The 19,951-nt window shown below is 38.1% G+C and overlaps 1 protein-coding gene across 6 annotated transcripts in view; it reads right to left on the bottom strand.

Annotated features, from left to right (window-relative positions):
* Positions 1–19,951, bottom strand: part of TJP1 (tight junction protein 1) — a 164,389-nt gene that overhangs the window by 40,794 nt on the left and 103,644 nt on the right. For all 6 annotated transcript variants that reach the window (XM_054836730.1, XM_054836728.1, XM_054836727.1 and 3 more), the window contains one exon: positions 4,356–4,412. In XM_054836730.1, the coding sequence (XP_054692705.1) occupies positions 4,356–4,412 (57 nt within the window). The remainder of the gene's footprint in view (positions 1–4,355; positions 4,413–19,951) is intronic.

Here is a 19,951-nt window from a genome sequence, read left to right on the forward strand (position 1 = left end):
TAGTTTCATACTTTAATGTTGTTCTTTTCAAGATGCTCTGAAACAGTCATATACAGACAGAAGTCAGAGACTACAAGTCAGATCAAGGCTTGCTAATAACACAAATCGAAGTCGTAAGAAATACTCCAAATTAGAAAGTTGAAATAAAACCCTAAATCTTTATGAAAGTTTAAGAACTCAAATAAGAAGCCTTCTAGTAAACCTCAGCCTACTACTTTTCATTTTATTCTGCTGTCTACCACCATCTTAAGAGATAAACGATAAACTGAACTACCCTCAGAAAACTGAGCCTAGCTCCTAGACATGTCTGGAAACAGCAAGATGTTGATCACTACAGATTATACAAGACAAACATGTATCTTATTTAAAAAAAATAATGCAATTTTACTTATCTGTCACATCAGGAATTTATCTGTCAGTTGTTGTAGTAACAGCACAAGGAAAAAAAGAGAACTGACCTATTTCGCTCTCCCACAATAAGGCAGCATGTGAGAAGCAAAAAGGTATGTACATACCTGGTTTCTGTCCTTTGGGGGAAGGAGACACATCTAACAGACACACAGAACTTGAGTTTCAAGTACGAAGAAAGCCATATAATATATGAAGTGCATGGTTCCTCCTTAAAGTCCTTTACAGTTAAGTACATAAAAACAGAAGATCTCTCAATAAAAGATAAACTGTAGCTATCCGATAAGCTTTAACTGACCTTGAGACTGGCTCAATCTCTTAAGAGCTAAGTAGCAGTCTAGGAAGTTGGAAAGGTAGTAAAGAAAGGGAACAAAAACTTGGTTAAAAGTTCAAGTCTCTCCTCCCCCCAAAAAGCTTCTATTAAGTCTTTTGACAATAGTGCTGGAATCCACCAACTACTGTGTTAAATCACACCATAGTCAGACTGCTTCTATACTCTGTTCCAGATTCTGTAACATACCTGAAGCAGACAGGTAAAAAAAATTAATAAATCCGATGTTTGAACCATACTGAAGTGCCAGAACTGGCACACGTATACTGCAAATACTGAGATTAAGTATACTTGGTCCCTGATTTGTAATGACATCTCTGGAAAGTAAAGGTCATAGAAAGAAACCCTTCAAAGGAAGTGAACAAAGCTGCATTTTTCAACAAGAGCTCCCTATGCAAAGCACTCCCTTCTCTTTTGTAAGGCTTATCTTCCAAAGTTTATATAGCATCCTGTCCCCTTTTTAAAGGGCCATTAGAAGATCAAAACATGTTCGAAAACATGTATTTTTTTTCAAGGCAATAACACTTCTGAACTGCCATTAGTTGGTTTCTAAATCAGCAACTGTCCCCTATAACAATGCAGAAACATTTTTAAAATGTTTAATACCTCAGACACTGACACGTTACAAAAGCTTATCAGTAGACTACACAGATAGAATACATTACATAGTATCTGCTAATGTGGCTTTTTTGGTTTTTTTTTCCAGAAAGGAATTGCACACAAGTGATACCTACTTTCCTAAAATTTTATGATTACTACCAAAACTGCTTTCTGTTTTTACAGTTTTGGCTACTTTTATAGAGTCCAAAAAGAGTTAAAGGAATCCTACCCTGTCATGCACAGGAGCGATGGAATTAGAGAACAGCACAGACTTAAAGTAAAATTGTCAGTGGACAACCGGACATTGGAATTACCAACAGGACACAAATGAGTCTCAAAACAGGAATAAATGGAATCAAGAATATTCTAAGTACCTTTGCTAACACACACACCACCTAACAAACTACTTGCATTTCCCCCCTATTTTTAAGGCAGCTCATTATAATAGATGTTAGTGGTCCTTACTCATTAACTAGTTTTGATCAAATACCAATTTGATCAAAATTAAAAACCAATTAAAAAATGAAAATTAAAACCCAACTGAAATGGAAAAAAGAACTCATGGTTACATAGCTTCCTTGGGGCACCTGGAGGGACAGCAGATCTACTTGCCATTAAGCAGGTACTTGTGAAGAGATGAGAGTCGATCAGACTGACACCAACTCTGGACTTCTCTGCCTCTCCCAGGGGGACTTACTAAGGAGTTTGGTGAATCCCAAGAGCTTCACAGACATATCAATAAAACAGGAAGCCCATAACATTAAGCTTGACTTGCATCTACCCCATAGAAATTCAACATGCATTAAATGTCATTAATTCCATCATTCACAGTTAGCTTACTGCCCCCAGCTAGAGCTAAAAATCAGAGAGACTTTTTAGTGTGTCTCACTAGAGAAAGCAAGTTCAGAGCTTCAAAATGGGTTTTTTTGTGTGGCTGACAGTAGATGGTCTCTAGCAGTTCTGTAGCTCAGCCAAGTGGAGCAGATAAACTCACACAGAAAATATTCCACAACCACTCAGAGTGGCATTTCAAGTCCATTCCAATTCTATTAACTTCTAGACATCTTTGAGGATAACTGTGATCTGGATGCATTTCACTCCTTCCTAACCAGTTACTAAACTGAAGTAACCTCATTCACTTGATAATCTAACACTACAAGAATATCATAAATGAAAAGCAAAATCAAAAACCCCACAAGCAGATATGCAGTTGCTCTCCTAAATCCTCTTCCCAGCACCAAGGATAAATTCTAAGCACCAATTTGCTTAACATTAGCATAAGAGTTTTGGTTTTGTTACCCAGCAGATGGAAAACACTGTTTGTTTTTAATTGGCTAAATTAAGGCTATCAAAGTTATTAACAGCACATGCCATCAGCCTTCAACATCTAAAAGAGACACTTAGCTAACAAACCAGTTAAATCAGTACAGCTGGCAGAAGTCTGGCATATAAAATACCATGATCAAAGATATAATCAAGTCACACACTTCTATAGTATACCAGGACTTCTGACTATGCTGCAAGTGCAAAAGGTATGATTTCTAGTTTCTACTTATTATTTCAAAATTTGTTCAAGGTAACATCATATCACAGCATTTCATTATTCCTTTGTGCACTGACTGAACTCATGATTTTCAGGTTTCACTGAACTTATTAACTGAACAATTAACCAGAAAAATATCCCCTTCAAGAGAAACTAAGCTATGACCAGAAGTCTACTAGCCAACTTTGGATTGCTATAGCATTTTTTGGTTTTGAATATAAGACAGTACTGATTTAATCAGTAATATGATTTAAAAAAAATTAAGTTTACACAGATTCCATGATGACCGGACAGCTTCAAGAAGAAAACATAAAGGGCAATTACATATAGAAGTAATACTTCTTGCTCAAGGACTTGCTGACCTAAAAATTGTTGGAAGCTTGAGGAGTAGCCCAGATAAGTATCAATATACATTTTTGGTTGTGCTTATACTTTTTTTTTTCAAAATGTAGTTGCAGTTAGAGACAGGGTACTTTGTTAGACGGCCTTCTGGTCAAACTGAGTGTAACTGCTCTCTTCTTAAGAGGTCAGGTACTAAAAATGGTTATGTTGAATCCACAACATTAAATGCATTACAATCAACAGTTAATAGGTTTGTACAGAGAATTAACATTTTTAACTGTCCAGCTGATCTATTTGTACACATTTTTAGTCACAAAGGTCCATTCATCTGATCAATGCTACATTCTAAAATGCTTTGGTTCTACGCTGAAGAATTGAAGGTAAGTGATATAACTTGCTCCCTTGAGAAAAAAAAAAACGAAAAACTCTTGTGCATCTCCCTTTCGTTGGAATGAATATAGCTATTTGGGCCATGATTCCATGGTCACTTTAACACTAAGCTGCTGCCAGAAATGGCATCCCACCTTCTTCTGACTTGCCCTAAACAACTCATTCCTTATTGCCTTTCTTGTATAGTTTCACAGTAGCTACATTGGAAATCAATTTAATTTAAGAATAACTCAAATAAGAGAAGAGTCAGTCTAACTGTAAAAGCTATCTTTCTAGTCGCTGATTCTTAGTGCGCATTCCTTTAAGATGCACATTCTGATCACCCAAAATCATTATTTTCAGCCACTAATTTAAGAAAGTGGCAAGCAAATAAGGCAGTTTTGAATACATTTATTTATACTTAACTATGTTGTTTTATACCCTGCAAATAAAGTTTTAAAACATTTAAGTATAGTCACAATACAATCATTAATGAACACTTAGATTTCTAACTATTTTCAGTTACGTACAGAAATAATCTAAAGCTTTGATTCTGGCATGGTTATTTGTAGGCAGTCTTATCTCTGAAACACAACAAATAGAGCTACTATCAAATGGAGCTTTTACAACACCTCTAAATTTAAACAGAGGAATATGACAGTTTCCTCTTGGTTTACTTCCTGACATCTGGTTTTTTCCTATTGTTTTCAAAAGCTACCAGTATCCTGCGTTAGGCACACACAACCAATTGTATGAACTTACCCTGTGAAGAGTCACTGTGTGTTGTTCCCATATAGCTGTTTCTTCCATGGTTGTGCTCTATGGAGAAAAAACCCAAAGATTAGACTTCATTGTCAATAGCTGTACTAAACAACTGTATAATACCACAAATAGAAACCTACACTCAAAAGTAACATTAATATTCATATTGAGTAGCCACAGAGAAGTAGGGCTGGCTCATTTGTTACACATTTCCTGTCTTTATATGTCACATCTGAACTTCCTGTGCTCCTAGGGAAGGGGGGCAGGGGAAAGAACAGGCAAAATAGATTTCTAATCATTATATATTTCAGAACTTGGAGTTATAAAGACATTCAAAGGGAAGGACTACAAGAAGCATTTGTGATATAGGTTCTCTTGGTTGCTCATTAAGTGTAGAGTAAGTGAAGCTGGTCCAAAACCCACTTTCTGTTTGCCACTGTGATCAGTTCTATTTACGTTCTAACTTACATACTTCATACTTCTGTGAACATTGTCCTTTTGCTTGTTCTAGCTGTATGCAGACTACCACTAATTCACGAACATCTAGCTATAGATTACAGTACCTGACTGTATTATGCATACAGGTCACATTTAACAGACTCCAGTTTAGTGTAGGCCAATTTCTTTGGTGAACAGTAGCACTGCAGAAATAAATGAGGTCCTCTCTAAGGGAACTAGATTAAACAGTAACATTATAACAATATTTACATACCTGCATTTCTGCCTAAAAGAGCAGAACTTGCACTACTTAATGTGCCACAACAAGCAAGCATTTGGAAAGGGGAAGCTGGCATGAGGGAGGAAAAACTAGTAGAGCCAAAGGCTTGAAAACAGGCAGAAAGGCAGCAGGAAATACACAGCTAACAGCATGAAGTCTGCTATCCTGCTGCTGCATTTCCTATCTTTCTCAGTGTTTTGCTCCATACCCTCCCCTCTCATAAGCAATCCACTAAAGAACAGAATCAGAATACAAACATTTCTGAAACAAATTAAGGGTAAAGGAGATTTTCAAAAAAACAACATTGCCATATTGCAGTTACAGTAACTCAGCCACTACAACAAAAGTACTCCTAACTTTTAATCCAGTCCTGTATTTAACAGAACAGCAGCAGGAGTGTTTACTCTCACAATCAATAGCTCTGAAAACTTTATCCAATTTCACAACATCAGAATTTGCAACTAAAGTGAGTTTAGAAGTGAGTTGTTCTTCTCCTCATGACCCCAAAAAGCTGTGGGGTTTTTTCCTCCACATTTTGTTCTCTAATTTCAATGGTTAGGATGGGCTACATTACTGCTCATTTCTCTTTCAGGGTTCACTTCTGAAAGTGTGGTGCAACTTAATTGGGATATATTTCAAACAACTTTTTCCCCCTCCATTAAGTACCAAATGTTGCCCCTTTGCATTAAAAATTGATTCAGCTCTACCCTAGAATTAGATTACTTCTCTCCAGCTTTTTGAAAGTAGACCAAATAAACATTAAAACAGTAATGATTTACACAAAGCCATCTTTGAAACAAAACAGAATGTTTTGCTTGCTAAACGGTTAATGAATACTGATTTTCTTCCCTATTTCTGATGCTCTCATTCTGTCTTATTTTTGGCAAGAGTTTCTCAAGCTAAACATCTCCTCAACAAGTGAAGAATTATCTCTGCAAGTAAACTGCTCGAAGAAAAAGCCTTAAGTAGCTCCTGTTCAGAAAAAGGTGCAACAGGAATCCAATAAAGGACTGCAACAGTCACAATTCTCATTTTAACTGAAATAGGCTGTCTCATTTCTACCTACATCGGGTTAGACCAATTATTGAAGAAGTTAACCTGACTGGCTCATTTACTGCATTTGTCCTGACAACACCACATGGGTACAACACTCCATCGGCAGTTGGAGGCCCTTTCGCACAGCAGTTTGAGCTACTTGGCTAACAAGACACCAGATTTCAATGGCTCCGAGTTCCTATGCCTCACTGTTGGAGCTCACTACACAGAGCATGGTGCAAACACACCAACTGGTTCTGGATATGGCAAAGACTAATAAACCCCAGTTTAACCAGCTAAGCACTGCTCCCACTGGATCTAGGAGAACTGGCAATCCCAGAGTCAGAGCAGGATAAGATAACAAAAGATGGCTAAGCAATGACTAAGAAAAAATGGAAATGACCCATGTAAGATGCTTCTGAGAACTGTGAGAAGACTTACTACCTCTCAAAAACAAAGACAAACCCCCAAAAACCACCCATGTAAACTCATCAGCCTTTCTAAAACTGGTCAGGGTGCTCACTATTCAATCTACTGACTAGAGCTACCATTTTTTATGCCTTTTTCCCTTCTGTAGAAGCTCAGTCTTTCCGCTTTCTTTGCTTGTTCTCCGTTTTCTTGCTCACACTCTTCTACTCATCTGTTGCTATCACCTCCCCTAGATTTTACTAATACATTCATTTCAAATTCACAAGACTTGGAAACATCAAATATCCATTAGTTAGATAGCAAACCAAGTAGTATGTTATTTTCATTCTTTCTGCATGCCCAAACAGTCCAATCAAGAACAGTGAAAACAGTTCAAAGGCAGCCTGAGGTGAGTTGTTGGCTTTGACACAAACTGCTTACGTGAGTTAGTTTGTCATCTGTAAAGAACTGCATTCACTCACAAAAGACTGCGAGGTTTGATGAAGACCTGTGAAGGTACTTGTCCTACTAAACACTAACAACTGAGGCAGAAGAACTGGCTTGTGCTGCCATCAACTGAGGTCCCTGTTGTGATGCTGCTCTTAGACCATACTCAGTGTTCTATTTTTCATGCAACATTTGAATTTCAGGGATCTTGTAAGGACTTAATTCAAGTCTCTAGAAATGGCAAACACTCTTTGTAACTAAGGGGTGGGGGCAGACAGCGCAGGTCTGCAGCAATAGTGCCAGCCCTACTGACTGCTGCTGCCAAGCTTGGTACCCCAAATTATGTTACCCACCACTCATTTCGGGGAAATCACGATGACTCAGCAGGAACTGAGAAACACATACAGCCTAATACCCCAAAACTAGGAATATATGAGAATACTAAGATGCAACAGTAGGGTTAGGGTAACTTAACAGACATTAAGTATCTTTGAAATGCAAGTGGACAATGACAGCATTTGTTTGAACTTTGCTAACTCCAGATACTTTGTCTATAATACATGTAGAGAACCATAGGTAATAAGAATAACAAGAATAGAAAGAGCATGATGGTATCATCACTTCAGTGTTGGAAAAGAGATTTTATGCTTATGCTTTATTAAAATGAGAAGCTGAGCTTAAGCTCATCTTAAACACCCTTATACAATTAGTAGCATTCCCAGTTCCGTATATGGCAAGTGGATGTGCTTGTGGGTGGGGTTGTTTTATCATTATTATTTGAAGGATAAAGCCATATGTGAAGTTGCAATTCATCAATATAGAAGTAACACAACCTATCATCTGCTCGGAATCTTAGAGGTATCAAGTCCTGTTCAACTTCATCTTTGAAACTGCCCTGAGATATAAACACAAAGTAAACACCTTTCCAGAAAGTTCCCTTTGTGGGCTACAAGGGTCCTTCAAACAACAACAAACATTTTTTTGTTCACCTTCTCACCACATCTTTCCTGCTTCTCAAAAGCTGAGGTTTTCATTTTGCTTCAATAACATGCCTTTTCTCATACCATCTACCTTCACACATGCATCTGCGCAAATATGCACATGAGACTGAATTTCCCCAAAGGATTAATTCTGTACTTACACATCAAGATTTTTCCTTCAAGCATTGTGAAGGGAAAAAAAAAAGCCTTGCTAGCTACCAGTTTGAGCAATGCTGTCATGTTTGCAAATAGTACTGCTCAGTTTACTGCAGTTGGAAAAGCTGTTAGCAGCAGCACTGGAGCCACCCATGGGCTTGAGAAAGCAATTCAAGCTCACGTTTGGAAAGATTCAAACAGCCGCCACAGAAAGTAGGTTTTTATACCTAAAGTAATGCAAGGTTCCTGGGGTAAAGTTTCTTACAGGATAACAGTCACTTCTTTAGACTTCTACACCTAGAGGAAGAGCTCGGGCTAAGGCCAAAGCTCCTACACATTCCTACAAAGCCAGAATAGTTTCCCAATGCTTCTTCACAAGTCTAAGGGGACTTACTAGAGGAATTATCTTTCTTGTTTTAACCAAACTGCTTTTCGTAAGAAGTGTGTCAAGAATAACAAGTTAGATTTTATGATCAAGTTTTGCCATGAGGTCAAAGGAGTTTTTAATCACCTTATTTCTTAGTAAAATTCAACAGTAATGTCTGATGACCAAACAATAAGCATTAAATATCTACTGTTAAACATTGCAACACAATTCTCAGTAAGGACCATGATGTTATTACATTTTCAGGGAAAATCATATTTAGGTATCTACCTCAGAACAGGCAGATTTTCAGATTTTCCTCTGGCCAATACAAGAATAACCTACCATGGGATACAATACAGTACTTTCAGCATCTTTACAAACCTGGTTTTGTGAATCAGCATTGACAGCTGTCCAGCAGACAATAACATGAAGCAACTACTTCTGCTACCTCAGGGGGCATATTGTTTCTATTCTCCACAAAACACAATAGAGAAGAAAGCTATCTATGACAGATCCAAGTCCCTGCTCTAACCCTTTCAACCACAGCAAGTGAACTACAAGAAACTGCATGACCAGATCACACGCACTCCACCATAGAAAGTACGCTACCTTTGCTCCAAGCTTGCAGCCTCATGTTACAGCTTTAGCATATACCTTCCAAAAAAAAAAAAAAAAAAAGAAAACCCACAACAAAAAACAGCATCTAAAACATTCCTAATTGTCCAGATAAAATCATAACAATCTTAAGAAATAGTTTTCTTATTCAAGACATGAAAAAAATAGAAGAGAAAGAAGAACTGGTATGGGGCTGTATGAAAAGAGGGGAAGAAGTTTATATTTAGAGTCAGTCTCTTCAGAAGGACACACCAGACATTCATACACGTTAGCCATCTTGCTGTGTTTCTATTTAGTTTCTGAAATTAATTCTCGATTATTCTCGGGGAAGTCCACTTCAGCAGTAGGATGCTATTGAACTTCAAAGTTTTAAAGGTTAAATGCAGAATCAATACATTTTGATTGCACTTGTGGGAACAAGAATTAAGAGCGCTTATCATAACAATTAGCATTTGCAATTGTTACCCAACAAACCTGCAGAAATTCTTGTGTCTAGGGGATGATATCTATCATTCACTTAAAAAAAAAATCAAAGTCAATATCCAAAACAAACAGCTTCCTGAGGAAGTTCAGAAAAGAAAACTGAATGTTGCTCAGTGAGCCCAGAGCAGGGAATGAAGAGGTCATTTCCCTACACACAGCATCTTTCAGCAAGCAGCCGAAGCAGTATGCTGTTTCCAACACTGACCAGGAAGACTTCCTACAGACACTCATCTTTGCCTAATTAAGCTACAGCCACCTTAAATTCTAAGAGATTCCCCTCCAGTTATCTTATCACAAAAGCCTTTAGCTGACTGAAAAAATAATTGATTTTAACAGTTGTTCCCCTGCAATTAGCACAATGAGGACAGAATCCTATTATCAGACTGATTTTATCAGCTGAAATGAGAGCTTTGTCTTACACAGCCTTTATAAAAGATATGCAATGCACCACATCTACTCTACAGAGTACCTTAGAGATATTTGAGGTATTTCAAATACTGGAAGCCAACTACTAGAGCAAGTGTAACCAAAGAGGAGGGTACTCCGAGGCAGGATAAACGCAGCAAACTGCACACTGCTGAAGTTCGCTGTTTGCACTCAGAGCTGTGGTACCTACGTACTAGACTTTGCAAGCAGCCTACATCCTTGGTTTTTACTTGATCATCACTCTTTGCAAGGAGAAAGACTGCTTCCCCAAATGTATTTTTGAGAAAAGTCTCAAGAGAGGTCAGACAGAGCAGCTCAGGGTCTGCTGCAGACACAAACAACATGCACCTGATGCTATTTGATTACCTCTTTAACACAGCAATGCTAAGCTGAGGAGAAAACACCCACTAAAGCATTCTCTTGCAAGACCTGTATAAAAAAAAAATTCTCATTCATCACTGAAGCTGAGAAGTCAGTCTTTAGTCTCACATTCTGTCTGAATGTACATCCACGGAAGTGACATCAACCATCTATTTTGGGAACAGAAATACTAACTTTATTCTCTCAAGCAGATGTACTGAACACCTATAAGCAGTACACCCCCCCCCCACACCTTTTCCATACATTGGGTCCCAAACTCTAGTCAAGAGTTCCACTCCTCCCAAACACTTGTCTATATTCAACAGGCCACCTCATGAAAAGCCTCTATTAGGAAAGATACCATTATTAAAGCTCGTCTTCAGATGACAATGTGCAATCCAAGTTAAAAGACATACAGAATTCTCAACATTGCATGTTAATAAAATGAACTTAATTTTACTTAAATCAGTCTAGAAGGCCAAACTCTCTACTACAATAGTACATACCTACTGCCTGGAAAACAGAGGTCATCTTTACATCATGAATAGTAACCTTGAGAAGAAAAACTAGGAGTAAATTATATATATTTTTAATAATAGTTAGGCTGTTTCACCATTCCACTCAATTCTATGCTTCCACAACCACATGCCACTGCATGGGATACTACCTTACTAAATACAATTTCCACTGCTTCATGTTTTAAAATTCTATATTGCTATATTTTGAACACATAGATACTGAATATATCTAAAAACATCCCTTCTGCTAGTTTTCCCCATGAAAAATTGTGCAAGACATTTTTCTCTTCAAGCTAAAAAAGGAAAAAAAAGCACTCAGTATTTAACTTATCCCATTTAATATCCAGCTACTTTTTTAGCATGACTCACTTTTCCAGAATGGCCTCTCAAGTCCAAGCCTCACACATCACAGACTGCTTTCTGATCTCCCGGGGTCATAAAACCTTTTTGTTGCTGCTGCTGTTCAATGCACAAAATGGTAGACCTTCCTTCCAAAAAAGCCCTAAACAAGAACAGTATGCAGAAATTTGGGGAGATACTGCATTTTAGTGAAGTAATTACATACTGAATTATAGATCCAGTTAAATCTGAGTATTTATAGAAGTGTTCATGATACAAACCTAGTGAACACCATTATCCCTGAATGGCAGAAGGCTGACACTCAGGAATAAGAAGGCAAAACAAACCAGAATGTAAGACCCAAATGCAGATACATCTCAAATGATCTTGGGTCAGGTTACTTCAGATAAAGACTACCACTCAAACACCCTGGTAACAGTATCAGCCAACAGCTAAGCAAAGCTTACTAGCTTCATGATCTCTAAGGCGTGGGAAAACAGTGTTTTAGAATCTGGGATCCTTGTCTGTTTTGCTTCTTTCCATTTTGCTTTCCAGCTGGCAGTGAAATCATGTAGGATCACAAACTCCAAAGCACTGGCAAGCAGCATTTCACAGATCACTGCTCCAGGCCAGTATGCGAGTAAAACGGAACCAAAAATCACAACAGAACAGAAAGTCTAAAAAGCAAAGTGGTGAGCCACATTTCTCGCCCCCCCCAGGCAATGTTACTAAAGGGAAGCACAGATAGCTTGCACTTTGCTTTTGGTTTTAGGTAATTTCTCTACCATACTGACCTAGGTCAGTATTATTAGGACATAAAGATTCCCAAATTAGAGTACAATTCTTAACATGTAATTGAAAGTATTTATCTTCTCTTTATTTAAAGATCAACTTTAGCTCAGATCTGATTTTTTTTTTCAAATCATTTCACAACCAAGATCTGCAAGAAACTCAATGTGATATTTTAATTCTTTAAATCTCAGAATGCAACTTGAAAAGCACTTCTTTCAGCACAAGTAACTGCTTAAGCAGCACACACTGCCCTCCTAGTAGTTTCCATCCTCAAAACCACTCCTCTCCCTCATATTACACTTGTGAAGTGTTACACTTATGTACATGGTCATTTCTACTTGTATCAGTTCCACACCAGTTCATTTCAACTCCGCTGACAGCAGCTGCCAGTGGCAGAGTTTTGTAAGCCAGCCCTATTAACATAAAAGCCCAAACTACAGCCTCACATGAAAGTAAAATAAACTATACTGAAGTATACAAGTGAAGCTCATTAAGTGTACACAGCTGTGACCACAGTTTCACAGCAAATTACACAACTTGGAATGGGAAATTCCAATCAGATATTACCTGGTTGGTTGGTTTGTTTTAAAACCACTGGAGTGGTCAAATGGTGGTGCAGGCTGCCCAGGGAGGCTGTGGAATCTCCATCCTTGACAGTGTTCAAGACTCAACTGGACAAGATCCTAGGCAACCTGCTGTAACCAAGCCTGCTTTAAGCATGGGGCAGGACTAGATGATCTCCAGAGCTCCCTTCTGACCTCACTGTTCTACAATTATTCTATAAACCAGATTTACGGAGAACTGCTTTGAGCAGAGCGTTGGACTAGCTGATCTGCAGAATCCCTTCCAAGTTTAATTACTCTGTGATTCTATAGTCACATTTCCAGCACATTCCTGAAACCAAATCTAATCATCCCAACTGCAGACACAGCCTTCATCCCTGCTCTTAAAGCAGTAACACCGAGCTGCGTGTATCACTCAGTTAAGAATATTAGTTGGCGTTCTTCCAGGTTGGTTCTTCCCTTGGGGGAGGAGGAGAGCACAGTATCAGTACCACAAACAAAATCATACTGTATTAGTTTTATATAAGAAAACTAAATCAGGCTTATGTACCTGACCACTGCTTTTTAACTAAAAAAAAAAAATACAAAGCCAAAATGCACAGAGGTGTAAGATATGGCCACCAAAAAATTACCAACATGAAGTTAGACATCAGAGCAGCAATCAAACCATTCAGACACCCCACTTTCAAGCTCTTGCTCTCTCCCTGTCAGAGTCTTCTTTATATATTCAACTCCCTCTCTAGTACTTTATCTCTTCCGTGCTTCCTTGTCAGAGTCTGCTGAACATGCTGCAGAACTTCCCAAAGAGCTCTTATTTCTTCTTCCTACTCTTTTTGCTCACCTTGAGCCTTGGTCTCTCATGCAAGGCTTCTTCCAGGAGCTTCTCTTGCTCTCTGTGATGTCTTACCTTGTTTCTAATCCAGAAAATCATAACTTAGTTACCAAGCACTGCACCACGTTGGTATTAGATCATTATTCTCTGAAGATGTGTCAAACAAGAGCCTCAGGGTAGGTAACAGTATTCCACTAAGACAGAATAGGGTTGTTTTTCCCAAGATACTACTCAAAGCTTTCAAATATCAATCAGACCAAATACACATTTAAGAGTCTTACATGACAGTTCAAGTTACAGATGCAGAATTATGGCTCTACCATCTTCCAGCTTGACAATAAAAACAACAGCACACATAGGTTAATTTCTTCTTAAAATGTTTGGGGGTGAGTTGGAGGTGGTGTTTGTTTCATTTTTGTTTTTAAAGCCCCTACAGCCACAACAAAAGAATACATTTTACCATTAATTTACCAAATTCTTCTGAAATTAAGATGCATGTACTCCAAACACACACTGCCTTTTGCCTCGTAGAAGCAGTTGACAACCACTTTTGTAGTCGCAGAATTCTACAAGGTTTTCTTCCTGTTTTCCTCCGTAAATCTCAGTATGAAGAAATATGTCACTTTATGTAGCAAGAGGTATTTGTGGGTTTTTTTTCTTTTTTTATAGGTACAAGATTTCTTCCTCTGCATCTCCACCAACCACTCTTAGTAAGAAATTCTGGCTTAAGTGTCCTTCCCTACCCCTGAACAACCACACAAACACAGATGACATTTCTCCCCATCCCCCAATTTAGTTAACTGTCAATTAAGAAGATTCAATTTTAGCAGTCACATGGCTGCTAGAGCATCTGCAGAACACATTACACCTCTAAGCTCACATAACTTTACACATTCAAAGGCCATAAATTAGAAGCCAAGGGTACAGAAATGCAGGAGTTTAAAGAGGAAGAGATGGTGAATAATGTTAAATATTACAGCTCTTTGAAAAAGAGTAACTTCTTTGGTTAGCAAGTTGTTAGTGACTTTGGAGTAAGGATTCAACAGTAACAAATTGTTTGGTTTAAAAAGTGCATAACAGGGAACACAACAGGTTTTTATTTTGTTTTTATTTTTAAAGTACAATGCTGCTAAGTTGAGAGAGGAAGAAAAAAGCACAAGCAGTGAATGGGAGAGAAGGAATTAGAAGAGTTGCAATACCCTGTTGGTCAGAGGCAGACATGAGATTTGGATGGGAGGACAAGGTAACAAACACTACAGTAGTGATTAACGTTAATGTGTCTGAAAGGCTTATTCAGCTATCAGCAAGGAAAACATCCCTGAACTTATCGGGCAAGCATGGGAAGTGGAAAACACATCACTTATCCTCACCTAAAAGGACTATCCCCATCCTATTAACAATGCCTAGTTTTGTATTAATTCACCATGGAGTACTCATTTACATAGTTTGCCAAAATACTTACCTTGAAGAAGGTGAAGAGGCATCTGTTTAAGCAGGCACAACCTAGTATGCTTTCACACTTTACTTCACAACAATTGTCTCCCAGTCTCCCTATTTATATGCACAACATGAGGCTGCTTCAGGATTTTCTTCCTGAAAAAAGTCTTTTAAAGCTAACACTTAACTATTAACTGATGAAGAAAATAAAAATTAGCATGCTACAGTTGTCCTTACATCCAATTACAAAACTAACACAGTACTAGCAGAACTTAAAACCAGGTAACATAAGTTGAAGATGTAGAATGCAAAAAAATATTAATAGTAGTCAATACTACCAGCATTTAAATTCTGAACAATACAGTGCAGGAGAGGAGTCCTTTCCTTTTTTATACCAAGCCATTACATTGCATGCAGTAGCCCACAGACCTACATATGAACTCCCACATCCCAGGGAGCATACTCCTACAGCTCATTTAACTGCTTCATTTTCATCAGTCTTTTGCACCGTTTTTTTTAGTGTCTATGTAATATAAATTGATTAAAATTACCTACTACTACTAAGAAAAATTGAAGTGACTGTGAAAGTTCGGTTTCAAGAGTGGTGGAAAGAGGTGAATGGGGTCTAAGAAAAAGGATGGGTTATTTCAGTAATTGCATGAACCAACCGAGCAGATGTCCAACAGTTTTGCAGAGGTAAGGCATAGCAGGCAGAGGACTTTAAGCAAACTATAATTGTTAAAACAGCACCTTCAGGCTGCTGCTTGACAATACAAAGGGTTAAGGAGCAGCAAAAGCCTAAGCTTAAGGCTACTCTCATCCTCAGGGCAGCGTGTCTCCTGTATTTGTAAAGCTACTCTGAACTGAATCAAGGACTCAGTCTGGCATTGGCAACAGCTTTCTTGAGGTGAAAGAGGAGCAGGCAAGAAGAAATGCTAGCTTCACTTTTTTCTGGTGAATTATTCATCGGCTATGAATGCAGAAACATCACCCATGTAAGACAACACATGCAATCACTTTCATAACCGTAGCTGCTTTAGTGTGTAACAAACAATTGCTTGTTCACAGCCAGAGTGTTGTGGTTTTATTTTTTAAAAAAACCCACGACTTACTCCTGGCTATACTATTAGATATTTGAAAGATATGGATGTTTCATTTCATAAGGCAAAAGAAGATTGATTGTTACTCAAGTAAGACTTACAAACATGTTTTATGGAAAACATATCCATATTGTTCTACCTTCCAATCTATTATCCTTTTCCTAAGTGATCTACTTCCTTCTCTTCAGGAGCCATGGCCACTAATAAGCACAAGAGAAAACAACAGCAACTCCAGAAGAATCAGCGAGCAAGGAAGAACCAGCAAGACATTTCCAGTTTTCTTTCCCTTCCCTTGAAAGGACACGCAGCAACAGGGATGCCCCTGACACCCAAAACAAGCCAAAAACATTTTTACTCCCATCATAACTCCTCATCATCTTAAAAAGCAGCAATGAAACCAACTTCACTGGGTTGCCAAGACTGGACAAGAGGCAATAAACAAGGCCTGAGATACAGCCCAGCACCAACAATCCCTGATTATAATCTTCCTCTTTGATTTCCTACTGGCAGCAATCTCACCACTGCCTATCACTATATGAGTGGTTCACAGCCTTTTCCAATTTACAGATCTCTTAAGCAAAGTTGGATGCAAATAATCATATATTAAGCTAAGAAAAGCAAATTTTTTTTAAAACAGCATGTTCTGGGGGTTCGCATTTTCTCTTTTGCAGACTGCATGGCTACCACCACTCCATATAACTATGAATTCCCATGAACCCCAGGCAGAAGAATTACCCTAGCCGTTTCTCACTGAGTCAGGAGACAACACCCAGTCTCCTTCCCCTTCCTTCTGAAGCCAGGGTAGAAGAGACATTGGTAACAGTCACTAGAACAAAATGACAGTAATTACTGGACAAGAGGCTTTACACAGGCTTCAAATTAAACTCTGTGGGTATTCAGATTTACATAGCCATCATGCCTTTTCCCATCCCACCCTACAGACATACAGCTGGGATTTTTTTGTTTCCCATTTGCACATCAAAGCAGGGGAAGGGACAAGGGAATTTGCTCAAGAGCATTAATTGTTGACCAGATCAGAACCTCCTAGCAGCATGTTGCCTTTATGCATACAAAGCAAAACAGATCTCTTCAAAACCAATAAAATGCCCTCTTCTCAAGGAGCCATTTGGTAGACTTTCAATTATTCTGACCATTGTAGGTGAATTAACACCAAATTTTATGTAAAACGTAGCATGTAAATCTAGAAATTAAGTAAGGAATTACCAAAAATTACAATCTTTCAGATAAAATAGCTTCAAGGCCTTCTGCAGTTTAAAGTTCACGTTCTACTTCCCCAAGTGAGCATACGGTGATAAAAGACAAAATATAACTCAAAGCACAGTTCCATCATGCCTCTCACTCCACGGAAAAAAAAAGCCACACCCAGAAAGCCAAGGGTTAACCTTAAAAATGGTCACAAAGCTACTTTTGTATTTATATCAGAAATTAAAATTAAACTCATTTAAGTGGAACAAACTGCCTCACCAGCAGCTTTAACCACATGACACTGTGGGTTCTCTTCCCACAATTTCAAGTATATTAAGGATACAGGATTATATTCTTGACCAAAACTGCATCATACCCATTCATCACCACTCTGGAATGCATATTCCCAAACAGGCGAGAAAACTATGTGGGCAGAAGTGATCAGGGCTATTTTAAAATACGCATTGCGCTTCTACTAGAACTGCATCTTCTAACTACCCGGAACCACGTTTAACAACTGAGAATTCAAAAACCCAAAACCCTTAAACAAGGGCAAACTTCTTCCTTTCTGAAAGTTGCTCCAGTTGTACTTCAACTTAAAAACTGCAAGAGTCCAAATTATAACCTGACATTCCAGTTTGCAAACTGAAAATTCACTCAAGTTTACACAACCTTTACCTCACCCCTTTATCACTCCTTGTGGTACAGAATGCAGCTCCATAGAAAATATTACATTCAGAATGCAGAAGTTCAAAAATATTAACAAAAAGTTACAGACCAGGGGAAATAACTAGTGTAGAAGTTTAAGTCTTTCCCCATCTGTTACCTCTTCTCTTTAAGCTTCGTATTCTAAAGCAAGTTTAGGCTTTAAATGACAAAAGAGAACAAATTCACTTGAAGAGTGACAAAGTTTAAAAAGAAACAAGGAAGAAAGGTAACAGAAGTCCCATTTAGCTGCATTTTTCCCCTCTGCATATATTTATTCACATTGCTGCATATTAGCTCCAATTTGTTCCAAAACAAAGAGTAATCAACAGCAGACATGCTTCCCTACTTCTTCCCTTCCTCTTGCCCTACTCCAAGCCAGCCCCTTGACTCTTGAAGGGTAAGGTGCACATCAAACATGTCATTTAATTTCACAGCTAAACTTAAGTTCTTTCAATAGCAGAACTTCATTCCATTTTTTGGTTTAGTACCTCACTCTTGCCCTTGGATGTTCCTCGCCACCAGCAGCCCAAACATCAGGTGTGTTATTAGTATTCACAAGTCAAAGACCCAAAAGGTCATTTTTGAGACAACATGTGGTCTTTTCTAGGCCTTGGATGATCAGCAATGTAGTTTTAGGATTCCTGCATGATCTTTTCTTAAAGAACTTTAAGTCGTTACAAGGCAATACAGGAAAAAAAATATATACTTGAAAGCTCTTTTCCCATTCCACCTCTGCTTTACATCTTGCAACTACACAACAAACTAAGGACATATTTTAACTGCCTAATCCTGACAAATACATTGTAAATTAAACACACTGAGGTTCCATAAGCATGTACCAACTATCAGCTTGCACGTACGTATCATCATGCTGGTGCCATTTTTCCCTGACAGTGCACTGTCAACGTAGGAGTTAGTGCTCCCAAGCCACATGTACTCTCAAAAGATCAAAAGACAACACATACATTATCATACCAATAACGCAGATGATTGATGCATATACTTAAATATGGAGACCAATGGCACCACAACACTTCATGCAAGTGCAAAGTTTCTGCAGGGTTTAACGTCTTTCTCCAAACTAAAGGAAAGGTTGTTGCAAAGCATTAGGTGCAGGATAACTTAATATCATTATTTCAAAGAATCTATAGTCCCACATACCTACATAGTACACATCATTGCATCAGTAAACACAAACATTTGTATTTGAAATAATTTTCAAAAGCAGTATTTTAGATTCACTAAGGGGTTTTTTTTAGGATACAATCACATTTTCAAGATTTTTTTTCTTCCTACTGCTACTAGAGCTGGGTACACGTTTTCCAAGATGAAATCTGAGCTTCTCACGTAAGCAAGCGATAAGCATCGAAACACACACAATTGTAGTATCTGAAGTTTACGTTTGGAAATCAGCCTAAACAAGTCTGATAGAACGGTATAGCTGACTGAATTACAAAGTATTTTTGCTTTTCGGTGGTCTCGCTTTGCATTTGTTACATAACACATTTAAAGGACTCCTCCCACCACTACCAAAAAAATTAGTCTACTCCAGCACAAGTTAAAAGAACTTTGAGCATAAGCCATTTGTATCAGTCCAAGAAAAAGCACCCAACATGACCAAAAGTAATGCTCAAAATTAAATGAGCTTCAGTTACCTTCATAGACTTGTTTTCAAAATTGAGAAGAGGAACAACGTTTGCACGCCCTACAAGCACTCACCAGGGGAAGGAAAAAACCCCCCACCACAACCCCCACACAAAAACAGGTATTAAAGAAAATTGCAAATAAAATCAGGTAAATATAGGCAGCAGTTTGAAACCAGCCAAGAATGTCCGACAAGGAAAAATCTAGATGTATCAGCACTGTCAGTAACACTGAAAGCTTTCTTTTAGCAAATGAAAATCATGGTATTTTTAGGAGAATTGTCATTACAGTTAAACTACTGGCAGTCTCCCTATCTGTACAGGTCTGAAGATCTACCTTCATTCTAAGCCTACGAAGCTAGCAACTTAAGCACCTAATAGACACATCACTGAAATTACCTTCTATAGCAGTCAGTTTGATACCTTTTATAAGCATGCAAACAAAAAGAATTAATTATGTTCG

The sequence above is a fragment of the Grus americana genome, chromosome 10 (genome assembly GCF_028858705.1).
Source record: "Grus americana isolate bGruAme1 chromosome 10, bGruAme1.mat, whole genome shotgun sequence".
NCBI classification, from domain to species: domain Eukaryota; kingdom Metazoa; phylum Chordata; class Aves; order Gruiformes; family Gruidae; genus Grus; species Grus americana.